The sequence below is a fragment of the Penicillium canescens genome (assembly GCF_028828765.1).
Source record: "Penicillium canescens strain IBT 15451 chromosome Unknown utg000003l_segment0_segment0, whole genome shotgun sequence".
In the NCBI taxonomy this organism is placed as follows: Eukaryota; Fungi; Ascomycota; class Eurotiomycetes; order Eurotiales; family Aspergillaceae; genus Penicillium; species Penicillium canescens.
In genome coordinates, this window is record NW_026703965.1 from 3,181,501 (window position 1) to 3,197,024 (window position 15,524).

At 50.6% G+C, this 15,524-nt stretch overlaps 7 protein-coding genes across 7 annotated transcripts; 3 read left to right on the forward strand and 4 right to left on the reverse strand.

Annotated features, from left to right (window-relative positions):
- Nucleotides 1–1,136: 1,136 nt before the first annotated feature.
- On the reverse strand, nt 1,137–2,198 carry N7446_004661 (putative RAS small monomeric GTPase; the record flags this gene model as incomplete). Its single annotated transcript, XM_058513410.1, has 5 exons — nt 1,137–1,402; nt 1,449–1,883; nt 1,931–1,947; nt 1,998–2,046; nt 2,156–2,198. The coding sequence occupies 5 exons, from the start codon at nt 2,196–2,198 to the stop codon at nt 1,137–1,139; spliced, it is 810 nt and encodes a 269-aa protein (XP_058374739.1).
- Nucleotides 2,199–2,841: 643 nt separating this feature from the next.
- On the forward strand, nt 2,842–5,666 carry lreA (uncharacterized protein; the record flags this gene model as incomplete). Its single annotated transcript, XM_058513411.1, has 4 exons — nt 2,842–3,499; nt 3,574–3,668; nt 3,719–4,157; nt 4,207–5,666. The coding sequence occupies 4 exons, from the start codon at nt 2,842–2,844 to the stop codon at nt 5,664–5,666; spliced, it is 2,652 nt and encodes an 883-aa protein (XP_058374740.1).
- A 470-nt stretch (nt 5,667–6,136) lies between these two features.
- On the reverse strand, nt 6,137–7,294 carry N7446_004663 (uncharacterized protein; the record flags this gene model as incomplete). Its single annotated transcript, XM_058513412.1, has 1 exon — nt 6,137–7,294. One exon carries the CDS (start codon nt 7,292–7,294, stop codon nt 6,137–6,139), a length of 1,158 nt encoding a protein of 385 aa, XP_058374741.1.
- Nucleotides 7,295–7,499: 205 nt separating this feature from the next.
- On the reverse strand, nt 7,500–10,795 carry N7446_004664 (rRNA-processing protein UTP22; the record flags this gene model as incomplete). The annotated part of the gene is made up of 1 exon (XM_058513413.1): nt 7,500–10,795. The coding sequence occupies exon 1, from the start codon at nt 10,764–10,766 to the stop codon at nt 7,500–7,502; it is 3,267 nt and encodes a 1,088-aa protein (XP_058374742.1). The 5' UTR covers nt 10,767–10,795.
- Nucleotides 10,796–10,995: 200 nt separating this feature from the next.
- On the forward strand, nt 10,996–12,997 carry N7446_004665 (cystathionine gamma-synthase; the record flags this gene model as incomplete). The annotated part of the gene is given in 6 exon segments (XM_058513414.1): nt 10,996–11,040; nt 11,120–11,698; nt 11,716–12,502; nt 12,557–12,740; nt 12,787–12,829; nt 12,878–12,997. The coding sequence occupies 6 exon segments, from the start codon at nt 10,996–10,998 to the stop codon at nt 12,995–12,997; spliced, it is 1,758 nt and encodes a 585-aa protein (XP_058374743.1).
- A 381-nt stretch (nt 12,998–13,378) lies between these two features.
- N7446_004666 (uncharacterized protein) lies at nt 13,379–14,371 on the reverse strand (the record flags this gene model as incomplete). The annotated part of the gene is made up of 1 exon (XM_058513415.1): nt 13,379–14,371. One exon carries the CDS (start codon nt 14,369–14,371, stop codon nt 13,379–13,381), a length of 993 nt encoding a protein of 330 aa, XP_058374744.1.
- Nucleotides 14,372–14,768: 397 nt separating this feature from the next.
- N7446_004667 (mitochondrial 54S ribosomal protein mL58) lies at nt 14,769–15,365 on the forward strand (the record flags this gene model as incomplete). The annotated part of the gene is made up of 1 exon (XM_058513416.1): nt 14,769–15,365. The coding sequence occupies one exon, from the start codon at nt 14,769–14,771 to the stop codon at nt 15,363–15,365; it is 597 nt and encodes a 198-aa protein (XP_058374745.1).
- Nucleotides 15,366–15,524: the final 159 nt, after the last annotated feature.

Genomic DNA, 15,524 nt, shown 5'->3' on the forward strand with positions numbered 1-15,524 from the left:
TTGCTGCGGATTTACAACTAATTTTGATTACAAGAGTCATGGATTATTGTACATGTCGAAGCATAAGATCGGATCGAATCATAACGTGTACTCCACTTCTTTTTTCCTGGTTTTTTTTTAATCTTTTTTTTTTTTTTTTTTTTCCCTTTTTCTCTTTAACGATTTACTCGAAGTGGAGAAGTCTGGAAGACTCGGCATTTGGTCAGAGTTCGCTAGTCAACGGAGACGGAGCTTCCTGTTCGGCCTTCGGAGTCTTTCTGACGTATATCCGAATGGACTACACTTCCGGAATACGATCATCGGGACAATTAGTGGTTATTATAGAAAGCATAGAACGTTATTTAGAAAGTATACCTGAATGCCCCAAGTGAAAATAATATGTCTATAGGTCTAATGTTTAGCGCTCAACTGCATAATAACGTGTATAATTCTATGCACGGCGACTCGGCAAGACCCTGCCGAGGGAATCTTCCGTGGAGTAGAAATGTAAGGAATTTCAAAGCTCTTACACCAACCTGAGTAATAAGCAGCTATCTAGGTAACAACCTAAGCACCAAGTACTGTAGTCCGAAATCGTGATTCATCACCTGATTACCAATGAAGCATAATCTAAGTAATCATGCGCCACTCGAGTCCATGACGTTAACCACTCTAACCTGATCTTAATCCCCCGGATCTGCTCGTACAGAATCTTGGTCTTTCATGTTTAATGTTGCATCATCAAGCCTAGACCAGGATTAATACTTGTACTCTTCTCGGCTCACATTCCGGCTTCGAATTCTGCGCGATGCATTACTTCATTATCCACAAAGCTTGGCGGAAGGCCTTACCACTTCAGGCAATGCATGAATCCGGAAATATACAGCGGATACCCTCATTGGCTCTGGTCAAAATAGTGCCTGATCGTTGCCATATGGTCTCGGGCCATTCGATCCGTGGAGAACTAAATGTCCCTGGTCCCCCCGGAGACACGTTCCGAGTCCATTCGCGCCGAAGGTGGGCTCCCGTTGCTCTCGATATAACTTCCATGTGCAACATGTCGATGCTCCCGGGGAGACGATATATGTATATGGTACCTTGAACTCTCAGGACTGCTAATATACAGGGATATACAGATAGATATAGAGACAATGATCCTAACGGAAGCAACAGAGACAATGCTTCCTTGTTTGTTTTTCTGTCCTAGCCATTGCATTCTGTTCCTGGACCTGTTCGTATGGTTCCGTTGTCTTCCGACGTTTGATGAATCGCCAGACGCGACTTCGGGTTCGACCATCGACCGTGGCATCTACACTGGTCCGCGGTAAGGCTGTCGTGTGCGCCGGCTCAGTACATTGGGGAGGACGTGGTGTATCTTGTTGGCAATGAACTCGACGAGCTTCGACAACGCGACGGACCAGATCTACCACCGTTAGCCTTTTTCTTGTTGACTGTCATGATGCACCTACGGGAAAATGTCTCTTCGATGTTGACCATTTCGCGCGCGCTGGTCTCCATGAATCCGCATCCGTGTTTGCGCGCATACTCGAGCCCGTCGCGTGAGGTCACCGCGCGATCATCTTTCAGATCGCATTTGTTGCCGGCGAGAATCTTGACCGGCGGTGGCATGCCGATTTGTGCCCTTGCAGCCTGGGGCCCGAGTTCTTTGCGCAATCGCTCGTTGTCCTCCACGCGCTGCTCCGCCTCCATATTAATCATGTCCATGAAATAGTCCAGCGTTTCGAGACTTGAGGGATTGGTGATATCGTAGACCAGGAGGAAGGCATCGGATTTCAGCGTAGAGGCCGTCCATAGGCCGCGGTATTCCTCTTGGCCCGCTGTATCAGTGATAGAGAGGAAGTAGGGGAGACCATCGACATTGCGGGTAACGGAGTACGAGTCCTCTGCAATCGATCAGACGTGAACTCGCTGCATCGGGGGGCTGCCGTACCAATTGTTGGGTCATATCTAAAGATGAGCTATCAGAGATTGCTTCCTGCAGGGGCAGCGAGACTCACTCATGAATCCATTGACTGTGGACCAGCCGCAGGGTGATGGACGATTTGCCTGATTCCCGATCTGATCAGATCTCGATCGCGCACCAGACCCGGAGAGGCGGCACCGAATCACGGTATCGGGATATTCCCAGGAGAAGAAGAAGGTTGCTGCAACGTACCGCATCCGCCATCTCCACAGATGGTGATTGAGATCTTGTCCATGGCCACGCTATGGGGAAACGTGGGGGGACATTGGAGATCAAAACAAGGAGAGAAGAGAGGAAGAAGGTAAAAGAAGAGAGGAAAAGGGGCTAAGATAAGAGTACCGCAAGTAGATGCTTCAGGTTTCACTCAATAGCGTCTGATCTTGTACCACTACGATCTTTGACTGCTGGAGATACTCGTGTCGACAGTTAAGTTGGCATTTGTGATAGATCAACTGCGATTTTGCCTCTTGACACTTTCCCACCTTTTCCTTCCTCTAGGCACAGACACAACTCAACTCAACCCAGAGAGATGAACACAGAAATACCGAAACATTAACTTACGCCTTTTGTTGAGTTCTAGAATCCACAACAATTCTCATCTCTGGGTTTGTTGGTTGCTTATTGGCGCTCAGTACTTCTCCGGGGTCCACACAAAGTGACAGGGCACTTTTGAGAAGAGGAGAGACACCCTTTTCTCTTCTCTCAGAGAGGACTACAACTACTAACCAAGACCTCGAAGATATAGAGATCTCAAAGACCTCAGAGACCACAGAGACTGAGACCAAAGACCAACAGTGGAGGTCCCCCAGACTTTGGTCCCTAGCTAACCCGGGGCTCTGGAACTCAGTCCGGGCGTTGCATTCAACCCCACGGACGTTATGGCCAACTCTATGGACTTCAACCTTGACTATGGTCCTGATGAATCTCAGGACTCCGGGGGTTCACAGCCCCTGGATCCTTCCTACATGGCCTTTCCCACCCATGTCGGCAATTATGCCTTTAGCGCCATGTTACCCCAGGACGCCAATCTACCCGTGCAGAGCTTCGAGCGGCCACCCCAGGACCTGGAAGGACGTATGTCTAATGTCATGCTCACCTACGACTCGATGCCCAACCCGGTCTCAATGCCCACAAGCCTGGATCCCAACAGCGCCTATACCTACAGTATCCCGACAACCTACCCGGCAACCTCCATGGGCCTGACGCAGTTGGAACAGTCACAGTTCCAGCCCGCCTACCAGTCCTTCCCACAATCAATGCCGGTCTCCTACTACCCCCAGACCCATTCTCAGCTTCCACAGCCGCACCCGCAGGCGGCCCCGCTAGCACGCAAGGAACCCCACGATACTAGCACCGATGCCACGGCCAATTTTGACGACCCGGATTTTTCAGGCCAGATGAGTGACCGGTCGCAGTTACAGATGCAGCCGCGTCCTCATCGGCCCCCACCCCAGGAGCGCCGGCTGCAGCCTGCGAGCCCGTACCGTGCCTCACAACCGGTCGCGATCCAGCCCAAGAAACCCGTCCCCGCTAAAGGTGAGTTGTGCGCCCGGTACTCGAGCCGTTGGCTCTGGCACAGGGTATGACTGACGCGGAGACTGCGCCTCCAGGTGTTATCGCGCCGGGGCTGGAAAAGCCCGAGATTGGCAAGACCGAGCATACCGGTATCTACTCGAGTAGTGGATTTGATGTACTGGGTGCTTTGGTACGTTTTGTAAATGCGTCGTGATAGCGATATTTACTAAACCCATCCAGGGTCGTGTGGCAATGCGCCCGAATCCTAGAATCAACATTGGCGCAGTGGATCTATCCTGTGCTTTTGTGATGTGTGATATCTTACGCGAAGATCAGCCCATTATATATGTCTCAGAGGCCTTTGAAAGATTGACAGGCTATAACAAGGAGGAGATTGTTGGTCGGAACTGTCGATTCCTTCAAGGGCCTGATGGCAAGGTCTCCCCTGGTGCGAAGCGGACTTTTGTTGATGGACAGACGGTCTACCGGCTGCGGTCAACCATTGATGATCGCAGTGAGATCCAAGCAAGTATAATTAACTATCGCAAGGGCGGACAGCCGTTTATGAATCTCATCACTATGATCCCTATCCAGTGGGACTCGGAGGAGTATCGGTATTACGTCGGGTTCCAAGTCGACCTGGTTGAAAAGCCCGATGCCGTTACGAGGAGAAACCCTGGTATGCCTGGATTGCTTTATGGAGAGTGCCTCTACTGACGACTACGTAGATGGCACTTATAGCATTAACTATCAACGGGATCAACTGCCTCAGTATGTGGTCCCACCTCCAGACGCGTACACAACTAGGCCAGACCTCGTGGCGCAATTTGGTCATGATGAAGTGACTGCCATCCTCAATGCAGTGAGTGCATCTGGCAATGAAGTCAGCCGTCACTACTTGGATCGCATTTTGGTTGAGAATACCGATGATGTGATCCATGTGGTTTCGTTCAACGGTGAATTCCTGTATTTATCGCCGTCTTGCCAAAAGATTCTCGAGTATGACCCGGTCGAGCTGGTTGGCAAGACCTTGTCTACGATCTGCCATCCTAGCGATATTGGTCCCGTGATGCGTGACTTGAGGGCGAGCACGACAGCTGCTCCAGTGAGTGTGGTATATCGTATCAGACAAAAGTACCGGGGATACATGTGGTTCGAGAGTCATGGTGCATGGCACATTGACCGGAGTCATGGCCGGAGACATCTTGTCCTGACCGGCCGTCCTCGACCGGTCTACGCACTGGATCAAATTGCCCGACTGGGCTCGTCTGCCGCGCTGGCTGAAAACGACATCTGGGCCAAGATTTCTTTGTCCGGTGTCATTCTATTCATCACTACTAAAGTGAAGCCGGTTCTCGGCCGCTCGCCCGATGATTTTATTGGAAAGGGCTTACAGGAGATCATGGAGCCCGAGTCTGGTGGTCCTGCCACAATCACACAAGCTCTGGATGCGGCGTCTCGTGGCCAGGGGGCGGGCATGACCGCCGTCGCGGGCAGCAACAAGAACACCGAGGATCTCCCGTCTTTCAGGCACCAGATGCAGCACAAGAAAGGACACGTCCTCTCGGCGCATACTACTATATACGCTGGTGATGCCAGAAAAGGAGTCAAACCGTCCTTCCTTGTCGCCCAGATTCGATTTGCTCGATCTTTCCCTCCATCCTCCACCGCTATAACAGCTGCCGGGGACGAAAACCTTGCTGCGCTCCCCGGCACCGCACGAAACACAACCCTCACCGTTGATGACCCTCTACCGCCCCGCCAATACGGAGCTCTTGGCCAACGAAAGCCCGACCTCTCAAACCTCATTGGACTCAACGGTCTGCCAACTGGGAACAGCAGCATCTCATCCTCTGCCGACCCAGCAACCTTCTTCACAGAACTCAACCCCACCCGCGGATCAAGCTGGCAAATCGAGCTGCGTGAACTAGAGAAGCAGAACCGCACTCTGGCAGATGAACTGCAACGTCTGCTGGCCCGACGCAAGAAGCGCAAGCGCAAGCAGAGCGCTGCCTCCGTAGAAAAGACGTGCGCCATGTGCAGGACCAAGGTTACTCCAGAGTGGCGCCGCGGTCCTAGTGGAAATCGTGATCTTTGCAACAGTTGTGGTCTGCGGTGGGCCAAGCAAGTCCGTGGTCAGGCGCAGGCGCAGGCTGGGGCTTCTGCGTCGGCAGTTGCGGGTGCTTGAAACTTATAAAGCAGTGTCTGTCTAAATTCTGGCTTTATTTTCGTAACATGAATTCCTTTTTTTTTTTTTTTTTTTTTTTTGGAGAGCTGGTTTCTTGATACCCCCATTGACTTGGTCGAAATTGCCACAAGTGTTGTCTTTCAAGCCAAGTTGGTGTTATACTGTTTTCATACGCATCATGTCTTGTTGATTTCTCTGAATGTTAGCAAATGTTGGCAATTTGATATTACGAAATTTACTTAAACAATCAGCCACTCCGCGTCTCGAAATTCCAATGCCGAGTAGCTTCCAATGGTATATATTAATTCAGATAATCATGCTCTATGAGGAACTCTTGGTAGACCTTGATAGCAGCACGATTTCCCGACATATTATGTGAGATTTAAAATGGTTGAAATTAGTACAAAGGATCCTCTAGAAGCAATTATACTGTACAGACAGAGGGGTCCTCAAAATCCGCAACCCCAGAGCTACTGCTTCTTGGACTTTGGGCTGCCTCCACGAATAGCCAGCCACTGCTCCAGCCAGCGCCTTTCGACATTCTCCGCCTGGCTGCGGTCTTTGGCACAGGCCGAGACATCAACTCCACCACGCTCTTCAACCGCGATCCGAACCTCGGCCGCATTCATAGCTCGAACGCCGCCGCCAGCACGAATCATCCCGTCATCAATGGCCAGGTACTCAACATGCCGCGCGAGCCGGGGCCGATAGATCATACCAGCCAGAAGTGTCGCGGCAGCTCGGTCATGACGCTTGACCAGGCCAAAAACAGCAGCGGCACGCAGCACAGAGGCAGGGTCAGCGCTCGCCGCCCAAGCTGGGTCGGCAAATTGCTTAGCGAGAAGATGCAATTGCTCATCACTACTAGATCGAAGCAGGCTCAAAGAGTTGTCCTTGGAGGCAGTCACATGAACGTCCAACGCAGCGATTTTTCTCTTGGTTGCGCTAACGCGTTCCTTCTCTACCTGCGAGGGGACTCGGCATGTAGCTGGAGTAATGGCGGACCCGAAGATTGGGACAATCAGCGGCGTGAATTCCCCGCAGACAATCAAGATCATTGTGAAGGGGATCATGCGCCGGACATCACGAGCTGAGCGGCAGACAAGCTGGAATTGCGCCCGTCCTAGTCGTGATTCTTTTCTTATAGAAGGGGCATTGGCGTTATTGTGTGAGACTGTCCGTGGAGGAGACACGGGAAGATATACTGAGAGACCCAGCTCTTTCCGGAGGGGAATTGAGATGCGGTAGTTCCGGTACACATTCTTCAAGCCTGTCTTGTAGAAGGTGAGGTATGTGCGGCCGATTTCAACAAAGCGTTTCAGCTTGTCCGGAAGTCCAGCGGATGGAGAGATGGGAGCAGGGGTGACGATCTCGGCGGGAAAGGTGCTGCTAGGAGCATTGACCTCAATTTTATAAGGGGCTGTGACTATAGTGGTAGATGAGACGGAGGACGAAGGTGATGATGGGGAGGGTCGGCGAGATTGTTGACTTGAAGCCGAGGTTGAGAAGAGTTGACTGGGCCGCACACAGACGGGCTGCAATTGAGATCGGACTTGATAATGAAAACTAGAGTTGCTCCAAGGCTGCAATGAAGCATGGATGCCTCGACCCCGAGTTCTAGACGCCATTACGAAGTGAGAGGTGAAAGAAGACAACATCGTGAGGGTAGATAGGTTATCAATTATTGACACCTCAGGCCGCATAATACAAGTACATAGGAGCCAGCCGAACAGACAGATATCTTAGGCTTCATGGTCGATTAAAACTGCTCATAATGCTACAGAAAGGCAGATCATATATGCAAATATTGTCAATTTTGATTAAATAACAAGTCTATTCCTCTGCAGTGCCATGAATCTCAATGTTTTCAATGAGACCATGACCCAACCGAGCAATTTCGTTCAAAATGGCAGGTTGATTAATCAAAACCTGAGTATTCGAGTCCACTGCTGGGGCTGTTGAGAATGCCGTTTTCAAGTGCCAATTCCGCGGCTTCAAAGTTTGGGGGTTCCAAATTCCAGCAATGACAGCACAGCGCTCGTCTCCGTGGAAAAGCAGGATGCTTTGGCTGTAACAGGCCTGCACATCTCGAACAAATGACTTCACGGTTGCCATCATTCCAGAGCGGGGTTCCGCCAAGTTCTTGAACTTGGCCACTGAAGAACGGTCACCAAACAGCTTTGGGCGGAGATGGATCACGAAATCGTAGGGAGCAAGAGAGGTATCAAACAGATCAGAGACCTCCATATCAAGAGGTTGGGTTCGCAGAAGATTCACAGCAGCCTTGGCCAGGCTGGACATCCGAGCAGCCACAACCTTAGAGGGCATCTCATATTGTGTCCATGTCACACCTTCGGGGTCGACATCTGAAGCCACAAACAGCGCCAGGCTGTTCATTGCAGGGTCGATGTTACGCCACGCAGTGAAACGAGTGCGAATATTTTCAGTCACTTCTGGGCTCAGCTCTCCTCCCAGGTCAACGATGAACGGTTCCTGTTGCCAGTCCCACCGGGACAGAGAGTGGAGAGTCCTCAAAAATCCAGTCATGACGCTCGATGGGCATTCCCAGGGGTTAGGCTGAGTAAATGCCCGAATCGTCAGCAACTCAATCAACTCTTCGCTGATCTGGGCATTGAACAAGTGAGAATTGAACCACTGTTTGGTGAGACGGATGGTAGGCGACAGCAGAGGGAAGCGGGTACATAGACTTCGCAGTGCCTGGGTCAAACGTGGGGTCTGAACAAACGACTTCTTGTAAGCGAACAGGGCATGAGCAGCCTCTTCCCGTTCCCGGGGGCTGAGAGTCCGATCCTTAAGATTGCGCTCAAGTAATATCTGTTCTCGGTCATGGTGTATCCTCAAGCGGAACAAGACTCCCGAAGTGTGAGGGATATCCAGGTATGCATTATTGACCACCTTGCTCGATTCGTTCTCCAAGCCAACGCGACAGGAAGAAGCAGCGCCGGAGGATTCCAAAGAGTCACCAATCTTAAGGAGGAATGCAACCTTGGTCATTTGGATTGCCGCAAAATCGTCTGGCCAGCGAGAAGAGCTTTCAAACTGAAGAACAACGTCGGCGGCTCCGTTAGGTCTCAGTGCAGTGTATCGAAGGAGGGGACTGGCCGGAGCCAGATGACGAATGGTCAATGGCACTTCCTCCATGTCACGAATATATCTCTCCAGGTCCTTGAATGCGTCATTGATTGACTGGAAAGCAGGGCTAGAGTATGCCAAAATATCATCACCGGACTTCTTGAGTTGCTGATCATATTCATCGCCCATGAGCCCGAAATCTTCTGTTGTAATTTTGAAATGCCGTTGGAGGATATACTCCAGAATCTGGTAGATGATAGACTCTTCTGATTGATCAGTCCACACAAGACTCTCCAAGATACTGCCGTCTCTGAATCGACGTAGCTCTGATTTTTCACCCCAGAAGGATCGGAATGAGGCTGACTCCTCTTTCTCCTCTGCGGGCGGACCGTGGTCAACGATACGTCCGACATTTTCTGCATTAAGCAAAAGTCCCACAGACACGCCCTGGTTCGATCTTTTGTTCGGCTTGGATTTAACTGGCCACGAATCAATGGAGTGGCTCGTGAGGGAAACAAGTTTGACCCTGTCACCTAGAGCCCTAGAAAGGACCTGCCACAGAGCTGTCTGTTCCTGGAGAGCTCGGAGGGTCTCCCCATTGAACGACTCAGGGAACGAGATTAAGCGGTCAAACCTTAGAGCCGGTTCATCGACCTTGAGAATGAAGACTTTGTCAAAGTTGTCTTCTCGGCTCTCGTTGAGCATTTTCAAGGTTGTGGCGGCCTCATGGCGTAGTGTCGCATAAGACCAAGGAGTCATCTTGTAAAGAATGTTCAAGCCTCTGCGGCCATCGAAAACAACCGGGACCCCAGAAGGTACTAGGACCTCTTGGCCAAAGAACAGAGGAGTAGTCAAGTCTCTGCCAGCCAAAAATTGAATGGTGGCTTTAAAAATCTGGTAGCAACTATATGAAGGCAAGAGGACCGGTTGTCCCGAGGGACCACCTGCTTCAAACAACAGAGACAAAAGCGCCGTCCATTCAAAGCCTCCAAAACCTCCATTCTGGAAAGGAGTATGGAAGCCTCGTTGCTGCAGCCAAGTGCGACCAAGAATGCATGCATCACTGAAAGAGTCGCACTTCTTTGAAGCCGCGTAGAGAGACTTGTGATAGAGAGAGACAGTGGCATCTGAACGGAGGCTAGCATTGTAGAACGAAGTCGGCTCGCCAGGTTCAGAGCTGTTAGCAGAACCCTGTCGGATGTTGTTCTTCATTGGGAGTGTTCGCATGATTGGGAATAGCGTAGGATCGATTGCGAGCAGGATTCGGATGGATTTTTGAGCCGATTCAGTTTGACGTGGTTCCAACAAGAGAAGGGGACGAAGGCTGTCTCCGTCCTGAGGAGCAAATTTGACATCAAACCCAAGAGCCGCCACAGTCTCTTGGATACCAGCAGCCACGGACGCAATGTAGTAGGCCCTCTTATGGAAGTATCGGAAATTGACATAGTCCTTGTCTTGGAAGAGTGAGCTTGGCATGGTCACAGCCAAATCAACGGGGCGCGATTCCAAAGTGCGGGCGCCAGTCTTCAAAGCGAAACTACCCACCACGTTGACGTTGGCTGGCTTCGCATACGACATGGTATATTTGACATCCTTGTTCGGCCGCGGCTCGGGCCATGGAATCAATACGCCAGAGGCACGCAGCTCCTTCTCGGCATCGGTCACGGATCGCGCAGCTTTCTCGGGTATGTTTTCAATGGTGGTTTTGATCTGGTGAAGGGTTGCTTGGAGCTTGGAGACTTGCTTAGTGTAGTTGGGTCTCAATCCCGTGAGCAGCTCATCCATCTGCAGCTTGAAGAAGCTGGATTTGTAGAAGCCGCTGGCCATTGCAAGCTCTGCAGAGCGCTCATCTTTCCCTCGGGTTGCCTGTCGTTTGGGTTGATCCATTTTGTCAGTCACTTTCGGCGACGTCCGTTTCGCGTCGGTCGAGGAATTGGCATGAGACGAAGAAGCGGCATTCTCTGGGGAAGGGCTGAGCTTCCGTCGTTTGACTGTGTGTGCCGACATCTTGTTGGAGAGCCGAGTAGAAAATAAGCAGTTTGTAAACTGTCGAATGATTTTTTTTAAGATAACGGGTACGGTAATCTGGTATTGGTATCGTCAGTGCTGACTCATTAGGTACACATCGCCGAAGTCGCAGTTGAGTACATCATTTGAGTCAATCTCTCCATTGCCTTTTCTCTCCTTATTTTTTACATATCCAGATTTTCTTGAAAAGCTTGATTGAACTTCGAAAATGTTGCAAGCTTTGGGAGGAACTGTGCCTCCCAACACTGACCATGTATGTTTCGAACCCCGCGATAGACCCCTCCATGGGCCTTTGAATTGTTTCTACTTCAGGTCTAACTCATATTTACAAGGCCGTCAGCGTATCACTACCAACATGGAGAGCAAACGTCGGCTACGAAGAAGGAGAAGATTGGGTCACGACCAAGATGAAATGTGGCTATCCCCGGTTCTTCGTTCACCCTATTATTCAAAAGCTCGCCCAGGAAATCGTCCGTCGTGTCGGTGATCTGAACCTCGAGACTGCGACCCTCTTTGCGTCAATTAAGACAGCGCGTATTTGCCATACCTTTTTGCTCGGCAAAATCCCTGCTGAACAGGCGCACAAAGTCCGCATTATCAATTTCATCCCATCCCCGCACACCGAAGCCGGATCCACTGCGGTAACGTCTACCTTGTCGTGTGTCATATATCCAAAAGAGTACGCCTCCATCGCCAAGCAGGTATGGCAACACTCTGGCAATGGTATTTCGAGCCGACGGGGCGAGTTCTGCCTTGGTGCCCTTGAGGATGGATTCTTGGTGGAAGACAAGGGCTCTGCGACGGCAGAGTCGATTTCGCAACGTCCTTGCAAGGGTCCCCGAAGATACCAAGCCAAGAATGGAGCGAGAAAGGGCTCTATTGGTGACTCGCCCCCAGGGGAAACGAAGATGGTCGGGACTACGCTCAGTTCATCGAGGAGCGGTTTGGTCGAAACCTCAGCACCTCTCTCGCCAACCAGGCCAAGCTAGCTGTTCGCAAACGCATCGCAGGTGTCTTGACGGCCGATGTCGAGCTACCCGAAGCTCTAGAGACCACTTCATCAGAAGGGCGTGTCGCTGGCATCTCCGAGGACGATGTCCTCCTCTATCCTTCAGGCATGAGCGCCATTTTCAACGCTCATCAGACCTTGCTGGCCACTCGAGGCGAATTGCCGTCAATCTGCTTCGGTTTTCCTTACACGGATACATTAAAAATCCTCCAAAAGTGGGGACCAGGCTGCGTTTTCTATGGCCACGGCTCCTCAGAAGACCTGGATGATTTGGAATCTCGATTGAAGGCCGGTGAACGTTTCCTCGGGCTTTTCACTGAGGCACCAGGCAATCCTCTTCTCAAAACACCAGACTTGAAACGCATCCGTGCGCTGGCAGACCAGTACGATTTCGCCGTGGTGGTTGACGAGACTATCAGCAACTTCATCAATATCAATGTTCTCCACCTTGCAGACATTGTCGTCAGCAGTTTGACAAAGATCTTTAGCGGAGACAGCAATGTGATGGGAGGAAGTGCAGTGCTCAATCCCCATGGGCAGTACTATGCAGCCCTAAAGAAAATTTATGACCGGGACTTTGAAGACATCTACTGGGCAGAAGATGCCGTCTTCCTCGAGAGAAATAGCCGTGACTTTATGTCCCGTATCGACAAGATCAATTGCACCTCTGAGAATATCACGGCTATGCTGAAGGAATCTCCGTTAGGTACGCCAAGTCGTAACCGATATTATATTAACAATGATACTGACCAAATTATAGTGAAAAATGTGTATTACCCCAAATACAGTCCCACAAAACCCTTTTACGATGGCCTCCGCAACCCCAACGGTGGCTATGGTGGACTATTCTCTGTCACATTTCACACAACGGATGAAGCAGTTGCTTTCTTTGATACTTTGGAGGTGTTGAAGGGTCCCAGCCTCGGTACCAATTTCACATTGAGGTGAGTGGACTTGAGCCTCCTTGAAAGAATCTTGCTAATTTTCCAGCTCTCCATATGTTCTGCTTGCTCATTACGGTGAATTGGACTGGGTATGTACCGCCTCAAATGCTTGCTAATAATGTCTAACATGCAAATAGGCAAGATCTTTCAACGTGGATCCTGATTTGGTGAGAGTAAGTGTCGGGCTAGAGGAGGTGCCAGATCTACGCGCTAGGGTACAGCGGGCTCTAGATGCAGTGCAAAATGTCCGAAAGTGAAAAAAGACAAGTAATATCGCATGTCTTACTTCCCAACTATTAGAACAATTAAGAATGAGATCATTTATTCTCCGGTTGTTCCATGCACCATGGGGAAATTCCCACCCCCAACAGGAGCCGTCGGTGTCAATCAATGAGGATATGCAGTCTTTAAAGGTCCTGAGGTCCGTGTATTGAGTTATTTAATATGATACGTAGAAAAATAGACAGCATTATCATTTCAATATACGAATTCTCAGGAAGGAAAATCGAGATCCTACGAATCCTTGAAATTGCATCCCATTCAAGATGCTGCTCCAGCTCCATTGTTCTTAACTGCCCAATCAAACGCCAAAGATCACAAGGTGGAAAAAGAGTGAATATGTACGAGAGATCGATGCGCTAGAACGTGCGGTCCGAGACATCATCGATCCCTATAGTACTCACAGCCTGGCTTGTCACGCCACCCAGATCACCACTGCCGGTTCTTCTCAAGGCCTGTCGCATCGTCTCAACATTGAGATCACCACCAAAACTGGAAGAGACCGGGCTCTGGGCAGAATTGACAGTAGGCAACCGAGTAGGGGGCATGTCAAACCCTGTAAAAGAGGTCGCAATGCTTGTTGGCGGGGAAGTACCGAATCCATGCGAAGAAGAGGGAGACCGCAATGGGGACGGTGATCGATTAATCCCTCGCTCGCGGATTGGAACACTGGTATGGACTTCGTTTGTTTCTGCGTGCTCGGCATTGACAACATCTGCAAAGGAGATAAAGCTCAACCGACGCACATCGGCAGTGTCTAGTGCTCCATAGCTTGAGGAGATATCTTCCATATCAGACAGATGATGGGCATCAATGGATGAGGACGACATTGATTGCTCTGCAGATGGGACACCCGCGGGCTGGTGGAGGCTATGGGTCACGATCTCGACCGAGTCTGGATCAAGGTGGTCATCTGTGATGGCAGCCGAGGAAGCTTCAAGGACAGGAGGGATATAGTTCTCTGTGCGAATATGCGCGGGTATCGATGGTGATGCTTGTGCTGATACTATATCTTCCTGTACGCTTCGTTCAAATATCTGAGAGGCGGGAGAATGCAAGCGGGGTGGTAGTTGAGACGAGCTTTCAGGAGAGGAAGGGTGCCTTATGAATCTCGTGTCTTGGTTTGGTGTTCGCAGGACTTCAGATGAGCTCACAGGCGATATGCAGCCCCCTATGTCCTTACTCGTCCCGGACGTGGTAGACCCCAGGCCGGGTTGTTTGTCCTTCATTTGGCTCCAGGTTAAAGCGGCAGGCTTCGGGGCCCGTCCACTCTTTGAGTCCGACACATTCTGATCTGACTGAGGGTATTGCGAGAACTGGCGCAAGTCCGTAGAGTCCGTAGAGTCCGACATGGCGATAATTACCGTCAAACCTCCATGACCAAGAAAGTCTGGTGTGGGTTAGAGTTAGTGAGACTATAGAATAGAAGATGACATCTGGGATGTAGACCAGGTGATCAATTCCCCAACGGTCGGGAATACATTGACGTATGTTCGTATTGAGTAATTTAAATACGCTGTATTTTTCTTGTGGTATTGTCCAGGTCAAGGGGGGTCACGAGACCAGGAGGAAAAAGTTCGGGCTTGGACTTGAGATGCCAACACGTCCACCCTGGTCCATCTACCTCCAGCTCGCCCTCCTTCTCACCTTGTATGTCAATATCTTAAATATCCATTGTACACTTGTGTGCTTGACTAATTATTGTACTCTCTCTTCTAGTTCCTGACCAATTGGCTCTTGTTTGGGACCATGGCGACCTCCATTGCCGCAACGAAGCGGCCGTTCCTCACACTTCCATTTCTTCTACCCTCCTTGTCCGATTCGCTGGCGCTAGTATTCCGACGGAACCAATCTTCATACCGGCGAACAAAGCAACGTCTACGTGTGAAGCCCGATGCCTCCTTCGGCCCGTCTCACCAGGGTCGAGATCACATTATCCATAACCCGCCATCAAGCGCTCCGTCCGTCTATCACACGCCATCCAAGTTTCTGCCTGCCGATGATGTTCGCAGATCGTCGAACCCTACTACCGTGACAACCAACGCTGAAGACCTCCCTAGCGTCTACAAATCCATGCCAGAGAGGAAATATCACCTCACCCCTTCAGATATTGAAGAAATCCGCAATCTCCGGTTGAATGATCCCATGACTTGGAGCCGAAACAAGCTTGCCAAACGGTTTGAATGCTCGCCCGTTTTCATTGCCATGGTCTGCCAGGCTAGTCCAGAGAAGAGGGAGATCCAAGCCCGGATTTTGGAGGCCGTGCAATCGCGATGGGGTCCTAAGCGTCGCATGGCACGGGAGGACCGACAGTTGAGGCGGGAGGCCTGGGGACGAGATGCATAGTGTGCCAGCGGCAGTGACAACTTTCTATCTGTATGTCCCACTCGCTGTAAGTCTTGAGAGATGTCGGTTCCCATAGACAGGAATGGGGACCCTGGACTTTGTAAAGAAACCCCATGTATTCTACTATTCGAGCTATGTAGCATCGTTGTATTTCATACT